This window comes from Cupressus sempervirens, chromosome 2, assembly GCF_028749045.1.
Source record: "Cupressus sempervirens isolate cs-2001-9-10 chromosome 2, ASM2874904v1, whole genome shotgun sequence".
In the NCBI taxonomy this organism is placed as follows: Eukaryota; Viridiplantae; Streptophyta; class Pinopsida; order Cupressales; family Cupressaceae; genus Cupressus; species Cupressus sempervirens.
Window position 1 is genome coordinate 684,112,375 of NC_143119.1, and position 11,264 is coordinate 684,123,638.

Below are 11,264 nucleotides of genomic sequence, written 5' to 3' on the forward strand. Positions count from 1 at the left end.
ACTATATATAAGGAAAATTCTGTATAAAAAATTGTATAGTTTTTATGAGGTAGGGGTTAAGCTCGGATGCTAAATTTATGTAAATAGGGTATGCCCCTATATCTCATTTTTTTGTAAATAAATAAGTGGACGAATGTCCCCGAGCAAGACTGGAGGCTTTCATGACTATGTTCTTTCCTACCAGCGTCTATTTGAATGTAGGGGAAAAAAATGTAAATGTACTTGAGAATTTTTTTAATTAATAAAATTATCAGGGCCTTGGCCTTCTACCGATCAAAAAAAAGTGTTCAAGAAATAGTTTTGGGGTTCAAGTAGTAGGCAATTGCATGAATATGTTGCTGGAGTTGTCGATTCCGCCTATAAGATCAGTTATGTTCCATATGGGTCTATATTTGGTCTCATTTGACCTATACAAATGTTTAATGGTCTCTTTGGCCCTATCCATGACCTCATATAGAAACCCCATGGGGTTTTTATCCCCATCCACAATTCGTAGCACCTTCTCCAACGATGTTGACACCTAGACCTAAAATATTATTAAAAATATCAGTGAATGGCAATATTTCAATATTAAATAATAAATCATCCATCAAGACTTGAAAACTTACGTTGAGGATCTCATTAGCTTTTCAAATCTAGCATCAAACAATATATTCACAACCTTTTCTACTTCTGGCTTCTTGGCATAAGGACTCTCTAACCATTGCACACTCAAAAACATGTGCCTCAAGTCTAACAATGTTTCGGATATGCTTTGCAAGTTTAGAAAAATAGTAGCAAAGCGTGGCCCCTTCTTGAACAAGATCCTTACCACTAGTGTGCTCTCTCATAAGACTCAAGACCCATGTATCATTGTAGATGTATATTCCTTCCATCTTCAACCACCTGCTCCACCTAGCTCAATTTCTCGAGGTCCTCAAGGAGCAAGTCAAGTCAATGAGCAACACAAGGCCTCCAAAATAATGTGGGATGTCTCTCTATCAGAAGTTTATCGATTGCCACATACGCAATTGCATTATCAGTCACACTCTAGATGGCATTAGCCACTCCCACTTCCATTACCACCTCATCCAACATGTTGCACAAATTTTCTACATTTTTTACTTGATCAGAGGCATCAACTAGTTTCAAAAGTACCAACTATCCCCCTAAAGAACTATAAACTTGATGAGCATCATATTGTTACCATTTGTCCACCCATCGGATATAATAGTCCAATCTTTATGTTCCCAAACTTTTCTTTGCTCTTTCACAAACTAATGAATGTTTTTAACCTCGCTATCTAACAATGGCCCACTCAACTCATAATGAGATGGGGGCTTGAAATCCTTACTAGACAAAGAAACCAAAGTTACCACTTGATCTCAATATAGAATACATAAAGCATTGAAGAGAATATCATTGCGCATCAAAAATCTTGCAATTGCCACCTTTGTCTTCTCATGCATCTCTTTGTTCCATGCAGTGCCTAGCAAGTCAGGTTGAGCACCAAGCGTGTTACGTGGAACCCAAAAGTCTGATAATGGCCCGCCCACACTTCCTAATCCTCGTATCCGTGGCCCAATGGAAAAAACCTCTCCACCTATTTGTAATCTTGTAGAACTAAAACTCCCCACTAGGGATGTCATGTCGTCCAATGTCCTCTTTTTTGTTGACTTATTTTGTGCACATTTTTGAAGGCTTGTCCAAGCCTCTCTTGTAGCCTCTTCCGAACACATTTCACACGATGTAATATCATTGCATGGAATCTTTGCAAGATGGTATTTCAATTGACTTACACTTGAAGTCATATGCTTAAGGCAATGGGCACATTGGACATCTCCTTTGTTTGCTCCTCGAATCTCATGTTCCATAAAGGGTCCTTCATTTTGTCTGCCAACATTCATCTCATGAAGAAATAGGTAGACTTTGAGAATCTAACAAAAAATAACGGATTATAATTAGAAAGCATCTAATAAGTAAGAATTCAATATTTTATAAATTTGTTGAAATACTATTATAAATCTACTAAAATCTATTATAAATCTATTAATATATATTATAAACCTATTACTATTAGAATATATCAATTATAAATCTTTTTAAAAATACACTAAATACGATTATATATAATAGTTAAATAAAACAACATTACTGTAATTTTAAAATACACAGTATATAGTAAATATTATTGTATATAAGTTATAACAATTACATAAATTATAAAAAAATAGTGGTACAGCAAAACTGTTTTTTTTTTAAATTTATCAAAACAAAATTATAATATATTTAATACATTTTAGTTTTTACAAAATAAATTGAGTTTTACACAAAAAATTAACGAAATATATTCAAATTTACAAAAATATTTACAAAATAAAATTTAAACACGCTTGGAAGTTGAGGCAGACAAATTCGATGTGAATGGAGAGGTGGAGACGAGTCGAATGGAGACAAATCAAAGGTAGGGAAATTGTGATTGCAGACAAATTGAACTTTGCCCCATCGAATGCTTGCAAACAAATTGAAATTTGAATGCTCTGCCCCGTCGAATTTTGAATGCAGACAAATCGTATTGCTGCTAACCAACATGAGTGAGACTGTTGTTGCCGAATGCAGGGAGAGGGTGACTGTGAATGTAGTAGCTGAATGCTTTGTTTTTTATTTGCTCGAAATTCTATATGTATTGCTTCTATTGCACATGTTTATTGGGTTTTTTTCATACATACAAATAGTGAAATGTATGCAATTTTCTCAAAGATAAACACTACAGCAAGAATTTTCTAAAAAGAAATTGCTACAACCATTTAGGTCATGTTCAGAACAGCTCTATGGGAGAATTGCTCCTAAGAAATAATCAGAGTCTGCTCCTGCAAGTTAAACCCTCTCAGCATTATTCTAGAAAAGTTAGGACCATCTGACCTGAGAGTAAACGCCAATAATTCCTTTGAAACTAGTCTATTGTTCCCCTCAATTGTCGTATAATTAGCATTCCTTGTGTCTCTTTAAAAAACTGCCTACTCACCACAAGATTAATTTATCATCCTACTCTTCCTTGAGTTACACTATGAATTAACGCTTCTGGTGAAGCTGATACATCACCGGTGCATGTCTGGCCTCTCACGGTCATCTCATCCAGCCAACAGATTTCAACCTGAAATCCCATTTCAAACAGAAATGCAAACATTCTGTGGCACTGGATACGGAATTTAACTGCAAATTCCCATAAGAACCTGATGTTGAGTTTTGCCCCCTCCAATAGTTCAATCATAATAACACAGTACAAGTTCAACTTATTTTTAAATTCACTTATAAAAAAATCTTATTTTTCAAAACTCCCCCTGATTCCATGCTAAATCAAACTGTACTAAAACAGTACTTCTTCCCTAGCATAAAACTCTGTGACCGAATGCAAGGTATACAGGGAAAACACAAGACGGTCAGAGATCATACCTGTCCCAGGTGTTGCCTGTTCTCATTAAATCTTCCAGTGCTCACAAAATTCTGCTTGGAGTTTCATATGAAACAGAAATCTGACTTGACACTGCACCAGAAACTGTTTTACCTGATAATTCTCTTTAGAAGAACCTGTTATCAAAACTTTCCACTCTCTACAAGCCTAATGATTCTGCAGAAGTCAGATTGTTTAGAAATTCAATTTTTTATTGGTTACCCTGGTTTCATCCTGAATTTTCCTCTAATAACATTTCTTCTGTTAGATAATATTCCGTACCAAAATTAGAGATCATAAAAGGAGACCATCCAGAATGCCATGTGTTACAGATCATACTCTTACCAGTGTCTGTCTGATATCGCAAAGCCTCTGGTTTGTAAGTCTTGGATCTTCCAATGCTTACTGTTCTGCTCGGTATTTCATATAAAAGAGATATCCGGTGTGATGCTGTACAGACACCAAAATCCACCTTTTATCCCCATTTGAAGAACCAATGTTAGATTTTTATGCTATCTACCATTTCATTTCTAAACTTTGCACAAGTTCAACTTGTTTACAGAATTTTAATTTAATGAAGTTCAAATTTTCAATTTTTTCCCTGATTTGATTCAAAACCAGACTTTTGTTAAAAATTACAACTTCTATGAGCTTATTCTTTCTACCTGATTCCATGTGTAAGAGACAATGCCTGTCAGTGGTGTCTGCCTGATCTCATTCAATCATTGGTCCCTGTTGCTTGAATCTTCCAATGTTAATACAGACTTTTGATTTGTCAGTTGTATCCACACCAATTCATTCTCTAAATATGGTATCAGCCAAGCAACCTTCATAATGATATAAAGAATCTTTGTGCTCTTTTCCATGTAGTAGCAAAGCATATGAAATCTACCTGGGCAGTAACTTTTAGATAGCATCAAGGATGTGATGCAGTGAAAAGCAGAACTTCGTAGAGGTTACCATTGTTAAATTCTCTGAGTTTATGGCTGAAAGGGATAAGCTCGAGTTGTAATCATCAAGGATTCCACAGGGGAGACCTGTGTTAAGATTCCTTTGAGAAATATTACATGCTAATATGTACAAATGCTGAATGTTCGAACAGGATATCTGATAAACTGTCACATCTATTTCTGAGTGTGGAATCGATGCAAGTCTTGGGTGAATTTGACAGCAGAGATGCACCCACTCATGGCATAGAATGCAGGGAATCCCTTCAAGGGAAAGTTATCAAAATTTAGGAAAAAGTTCTGCTTGAAGGGATGAAAATAGCTTGACGTATTAGCATACATTGTCAAACCCTTTTAAAACATTTCATCATATACACTGCACATCCTCCTAACATATAGCTCTTCTTTAGGTAATAATTAAAGGAATTCAATATAGGCAGAAAATATTAAGAACCACTTCGTTTTCTTTATTCCCTCTGAGATTAAACTACCTTCCACTTGTTTAATTTCTCCTGCTGGCCAAGAACAATAGAACTGTAACTGATTAGCTAAAACATGGAGCCCATATGAGCCACTGTACCACACAATTACGAAGCATCTTAAAGATTTCTCCTACCCTATAAGAATCTCCAGTCGTATTTAGAATTTCTTTGAGTCCAATTGAAGCTGCCCCTGTCAGACCTCAAGTCGCCATCCAATTCTTATTTAGATACGTTCATAGCTGCCTAAAAATCACCTCGCTTTCGGTATTCCTTAAGCTAGTAAGTAATAACAACTGACATCAAGAAGAAAACCTTGTTTCTCCATTTTACTTAGAAGGTTATCTGCTTCTTACAATTTTTCTTCCTTACTGTATAACCTAGCAATAGCTTTGTTATAAGTGTCGAATGTAGACAAGCAATTTTTGTCCCTTCCATCAGGAACTTCCAGAGCATCAACCATATGGCCATCTTCGGACAAAATTCTAACTACTGCAGAACATGTACCATTAGCGGGAGCTAAATCTCTGCTAAGCATTTCCTTGAAGAGGTGCCTCACCTCTCTTGTGTTTCCTTCCTTGCAAAGGCCATTTATAACTACGTCATAACTAAATTCATTTGGCACAAAGCCTCTATCATTTGCCTCTGAAAGTAAACGTAAGGCCTGCTGTATATTACCTTTCTTCCTGTGCCCTGCAATTAGGATATTGTATGTGGCAGAATCTGGATCCAATCCATCTTTCATCATCTGAGTTTTCAGGCTCTCTGCTCTTTCCATTTCTCCATTCTTACAAAACCCATCAATAAGTGCATTGTAAGGAAAGGTGTTAAGTACAATCTCCTTTCCACGGAGATCATCCAGAAGTTCCAAAGCTTCCAACAAATCACCCTTCTTGCATAAGCCATCAATCAGTGTGGTGTAAGTAAAACAATTGGGAACCAGATTCCTCTCCAGCATTTGATTGAACATTGATTTTGCCATCTTGATCTCACCCTTTTTTGAAAAACCATTGATGAGCGCTGTGTAAGTAATAGCATCTGGCATGGGACCTCTATCCAACATTTCATTCTGCAGCCAGAGGCCTTCCCTTGTTTTTCCCTGTTTGCAATATCCATGAATAAGTATGGTGTAAATAACACGATCAGGCACCAAACCATCTTCAGCAATGCCCTTTTTCAATAGCCGCAACGCTTTTCTAGTTTTTTCCTTCTTGCAAAGGCCTTGTATGAGTGCTGTGTAAGTCACCAGATTGGGTACGAACCCTTTCTTCACCATTTCATTCCTTACTTGGAAAGCATAATCCAGCATGCCTTGCTCACAAAAGCCATTTAATACCATATTATAAGTAGCAAGGTTGGCTGTCAAACCCATTGATGACATATTTTTTAAAACCCTCCTTGCCTCTTGAAACTGCTTTGCTTTACAATACCCAGTGATCAGTGCAATGCAAGTAATAGAATCCGGTTTTAAACCCTTCCTATAAATCACATTGAATAGGGTCAGAGCTTCCTTCACATTGCCTTTACTGCAATGTCCTTCAATGAGAGTGTTGAAAGTCACGATATCGGGAACAAAACCATTTGCAACTATTCGACTAAAATAATCCATTGCCTTCTCAACTTCTCCCCACTTGCTAAGAGAATTAATCATTATGTTCAAAGTATATCTGCTAGGAGAAATTTCATAGTGGATCATTTCTCTATAAAATTTCCAAGCATGTTCCAAGCAATTTGCTTTGACTAGCCCGGTAAGTATCTTATTACAGGATAGAACTGTTGGAAAATATCCATAGATTTTCAGCTGGTGATATGCCTCTAGTGCTTCTTTCAGCATACCAGAGGACAAGTAGCTCTTGTAAAGTAAATCAAAAACGAAGGGAGCCGAATCCCAACCTTTGAATGTCTTTAACAAAGATTTCAATACTTCAAATACATAATCAGTATTGTTTTGAGCCATTTTATGAACATATGGCTCTATATAGAGAAATCTACCTGCTCTAACCAGAGCTTCTAAAATGGCAGAATATGACCCAATTGAATGCTTGACGCCCTTTTCCCTCTCAGTCCAAATGAAGAATCTAAGAGACAAATCGGCATTACTGAGCAAGTGCTGCAGAACCCCAGTAACCAAATGGCCATTGTTTAATTGGGACGCATATTGTTCCACGTAATCCCATTGATCACGGTTGAGAGCAGCACAGATCTTTTGAATAAGTCCCTCTTCTTCTAGGGTTAATCTGGGAAAATAGATGAAGGACAACGCAGAAGATTTCGAAATGGGATTAGTAGGGCTTGCACAGGATGTGCTTGTATTATACCAGCAAATTCCCGAATTGGGTCTCTCACAGCAATATATTTTCGATACTACACCATTCACATTGCTACTTAAGCCTAATAAAGGTGAGGTTTTGCACGGGGAAAAAATTTGCAGGCATCTATTGCGTAAAACGGTTTTATCGATGTATGATAGAGATCCGAGAATCATAGAATTAAAATAGCGCTGCGAACTGTATCTTATGAAAAATGTTAATGACAATTTTACGGAAGATTTTATTGGAATAACGAAATAGAGAAAAAATGGTGCGTGTTTCATACCAGATATCGTGAAGCCGTGCGGAGTGCTTTCTCTGCGATTCTAATATATTCAATGGAGATTTAACCTATTGGGGTTTTGAAGGACTGAAGAGAAGTCAAGATTTAAAAGAATATGGCTTCAACTTTTTATGAATAACTTCCTATTTGAATTATACATTTTTATGGAAAAAAAATGTTGTTCAACCAAATCGAGTTAGGATTTCTACTATTATAATATTTGCCTTGTTCAATGTCTTAAAAATATATATTCAACATATAAGCATAGGAATAATTGTCTAAATAACCATATTTTGAAGTTGAAATGGAACAACAATTTTGGATATAAAAATATAAAATAAAGTTGTTATTTTTTAAGTTAATGAGTTTGGCCCAAAAAATAATAGTTCAATCAAGATAGCAATATCACAATTGGATTATAGGGAGAAAGAGAAGGATTTGTTTTAAGGTTTGATATGTCTATGAAAGGGTCTCAATCATCTTTATTGTAATTCTAAAGAGTGTGGGGAGGATATTAATGAATAAGATGTGGAAATATTTCAAGCTCTATCTGATTCGAAACCTTATTGTAAATCAAAGGTGACTATTTTATTGTTCCCTTAGTACGATGTTGAACATTCTCTTCCCCTCTACCCCAAAAATGTGATTGATGAGAATTTAAATTCCTCTGTTGATGTGGAGATGAATGATTCTAGTGAGGAGAACACCAATATTTATGATGCTAGGAAGGAGAATCAGAAGGATGAACAAGAAGATATTAAATGTGATAGCATAGGCATGCATGCTATGTTGAGATGGTGGATCTTCAAAATAGAGTGAGAAATATTGACTTGACTTGGGAAGATCATAGGGAATGTAAAGTTGCGAGAGAAAATGGAGGAGCATGAACAACACACAAAAAAGGTTTCAAAATAGGTTTATTAAAATGGAAAAATCTTTTGATGATCTTACTAAAATAATAGGTGATACTATGAAAAAGATTATTAATGCCATTGGTTATTGGTTGGTCAAAGCCCAAAAAATGGAAGAAGAAATAATCTTTGTAGGAATATCAACAAGAGACTAAATAGAAATATGAGAAGAGAGAATGGTCATTAGATGTTCACTATTATGAAAAGACCTTGGACTTCTTATCAAATGACTCAAATTTTCTTCACTAGGTTTGTTTTTGCATGTTCCTCATTTCCAATTCTACATTGTTCATCATAATATGTTCCTTCATTCCACTTAGTCTAGAAGCCAACTTTTGATAAAATACAATGTTTGTTTCTCTACTATTGTCTAAGGTTGTCTTCTTGTTATGGGTTTAAGGTTTCCTTCTTATATAATAGATTCAAAATCATCTAGTAGTTCATCTCATAAACAGCCCAAAAGCTTCTCCCACGAGGGATAAAGAGGCAAACCACTGAAGAGAAGGTTTCAACCACCCTTGGTAACCTTGATCTCTTCTCATATAGCAAGAGGAGAAGCATGTGAGCTAATGTATTGGCTGTCTTAAGCAAAATGTCTACACCCATTAAAAAATCTTGAAAGAGGGCAATAACCTAAAGGGGAGGGAGAAGTTTGTTTTTGCATGTTCCTCATTTCCAATTCTACATTGTTTATCATAATATGCTCCTTCATTCAACTTGGTCTAGAAGCCAACATTTGATATAATAAAATTTTTTTTCTCTACTATTGTCTAAGGTTGTCTTTTTGTTATGGATTTAAGGTTTCCTTCTTATATAATAGATTCAAAATCATCTAGTAGTTCATCTCACAAATAGCCTGAAAGCTTCTCTCACTAGGGATAAAGAGGCAAACCATTGAAAAGGTTTCAACAACCCCTAGTAACCATGATCTCTTCTCATATAGCAAGAGGAGAAGCATGTGAGCAAATATATTGGTTGTCCTAGGCAAAATGCCTACACCCATAGAAAAATCTCGAAATAGGGCAATAACCTAAAGGGGAGGGAGACAAAGGAACTCTAGCAACAATACAAGAGTCATTGCCCCAGTAATCTAATTGCACCTGTAAGTTAGCCACCTCAAGTGCAATTGTATTATCTTGTGCTTGAATATTAATTAAGGATGCTCCCCTTAATACCACAAAAAACAATAGGAAAAAAAGAACAACACCAATTGAAAGAACAAAATATGAGCTTCTTATTATTACCGTAAATGTGAAATTACAAAATTACAATATGCAAACCCACATGGGCACCTTTCTTACAACAGTCTACAAGACAAAGCTGTGACTATCACCCAGACCTGCCCTAAATAACCTACAAGTCTTCCTTAGATAGGCACTTTCATTGACTGAGAAGGTTCTAGACATTAAGCCCTAACCCTTAAGGTCTGTTGGATACAATTGTTAATTGTGTATTGTCTTTGATGTTACATGAATGTCATATCAGTCATCAGACAGAGTCTATCGAGCTCCCAAGGTTAACAAAGAAAAGTTAATATTTACCGAGCTCACTCGAGCATCAAAGGATTTTGTAGCAAAAAGTTAGTGCTAACCGAGCTCCCAAGGTTAACGAAGAAAAGTTAATGTTTACCGAGCTCACTCGGGCATCAAAGGATTTTGTAGCAGAAAGTTAGTGTTAACCGAGCTCCCAAGGTTAAGGAAGAAAAGTTAATGTTTACCAAGCTCACTCAGGCATGAAAGGATTTTGTAGCAGAAAGTTAGTGTTAACCGAGCTCCCAAGGTTAACAAAGTAAAGTTAATGTCTACCGAGATCACTCGGTTATCAAAGGAAATGTGGTAGAGAGTTAACCTCTACCAAGCTCACAAGGTCAGCAAAGGAAGGTTAGTGCTAACCGAGTTCACTCGGTCTCCAAAGGATTTTTTCAGGGTTTGCAGTGTTTACCGAGCCTCACTTGGTTAACACTAGAAAACCATTCTGGAGTAGTGGTCACCGAGCTGGGTCGGCCAGCGAAGGATTTTATTGTTTTGGTATTAAGTTCAATTGTTTCATGCAGCCGACTGATGTAATGATTTTTTCAGTTGTTATAACTTATATTTGAGCCAACTTGATAATCTGAAAGGTATATATTTAGATGTTCAAGTTGTGAATTAAAAAAAAGTGAGTGTGAATATATGGATGAGGATGGAATAAGCGAATATTGAGCAAATTCTGATGAAGGATTAGATATCCTAGAGGAGCTGCAAAGTTGTATTCGATCAGTAAGGATCCAGTGAAGCCAAATAGAGATCTGTAATCAACAAAAGATAAGTTGCATATCATTTAGGTCACCTCATTGTTGCTTTCTAATCATTGTAACAGTGAATCTAGAATCTCTTAACAGAGTTGGTTTAACAACCATTTTGTAAATCCTCTAACAAGGTGACAGTTTAGTTGAATTGTTCTAAAGACCTCTAACCAGGCCACTCCTAACAGGGTGATTAAATCCTCTAACAAGGTCACACCTAACAGTGTGCATTATAACCTTTAACAGGGTTGGCTCCTTATAGGGCTCACTTCAGAAGAGTGAAAATTGGTGACTAGTTACTTGGTGGTTTTTCCCATATTGGGTTTCTACGTTAAATCTGGTGTCTCTTGTGTTCTTTTATTTTAACCTTTGCAACCATAATAATAACTATGAATGCTAGATGATCAGTAATTAGTTAACCTACCGAGTTACAGTATTCCTGCACTATTTATCGAGTATCAGCAGTAAGTAAGTATTATAGACATCTAAGAGATTTTATAAATGTTTTTGTGATAACTGATTCACCCCTCCCCTCTCAGTTACTTCATCTATATTTCCAACAAAGGTCAACCAATCTCATATTATATTATTTCATTACACTTTATTACATAAGATTGACTC

General features: G+C 36.0%; 1 protein-coding gene and 1 long non-coding RNA gene across 3 annotated transcripts; both read right to left on the reverse strand.

The window, feature by feature from the left end:
* Window positions 1-596: 596 nt before the first annotated feature.
* On the reverse strand, window positions 597-7,562 carry LOC149575219 (uncharacterized). Its single transcript, XR_016360142.1, has 2 exons — window positions 7,452-7,562; window positions 597-1,916 (listed from the first exon to the last, which is right to left on the reverse strand). It is a non-coding gene; the product is annotated as an uncharacterized LOC149575219 (long non-coding RNA).
* On the reverse strand, window positions 2,303-7,464 carry LOC149575220 (uncharacterized). 2 transcript variants are annotated; one of them, XM_089815040.1, is made up of 4 exons: window positions 4,096-7,464; window positions 3,776-3,880; window positions 3,433-3,607; window positions 2,303-3,192 (listed from the first exon to the last, which is right to left on the reverse strand). In XM_089815040.1, exon 1 carries the CDS (start codon window positions 7,447-7,449, stop codon window positions 5,209-5,211), a length of 2,241 nt encoding a protein of 746 aa, XP_089671166.1. In that variant the 5' UTR covers window positions 7,450-7,464; the 3' UTR covers window positions 2,303-3,192; window positions 3,433-3,607; window positions 3,776-3,880; window positions 4,096-5,208. The 2 variants fall into 2 exon arrangements, with proteins under 2 accessions (XP_089671166.1, XP_089671165.1); XM_089815039.1 differs by having other exon boundaries at window positions 3,433-3,880.
* Window positions 7,563-11,264: the final 3,702 nt, after the last annotated feature.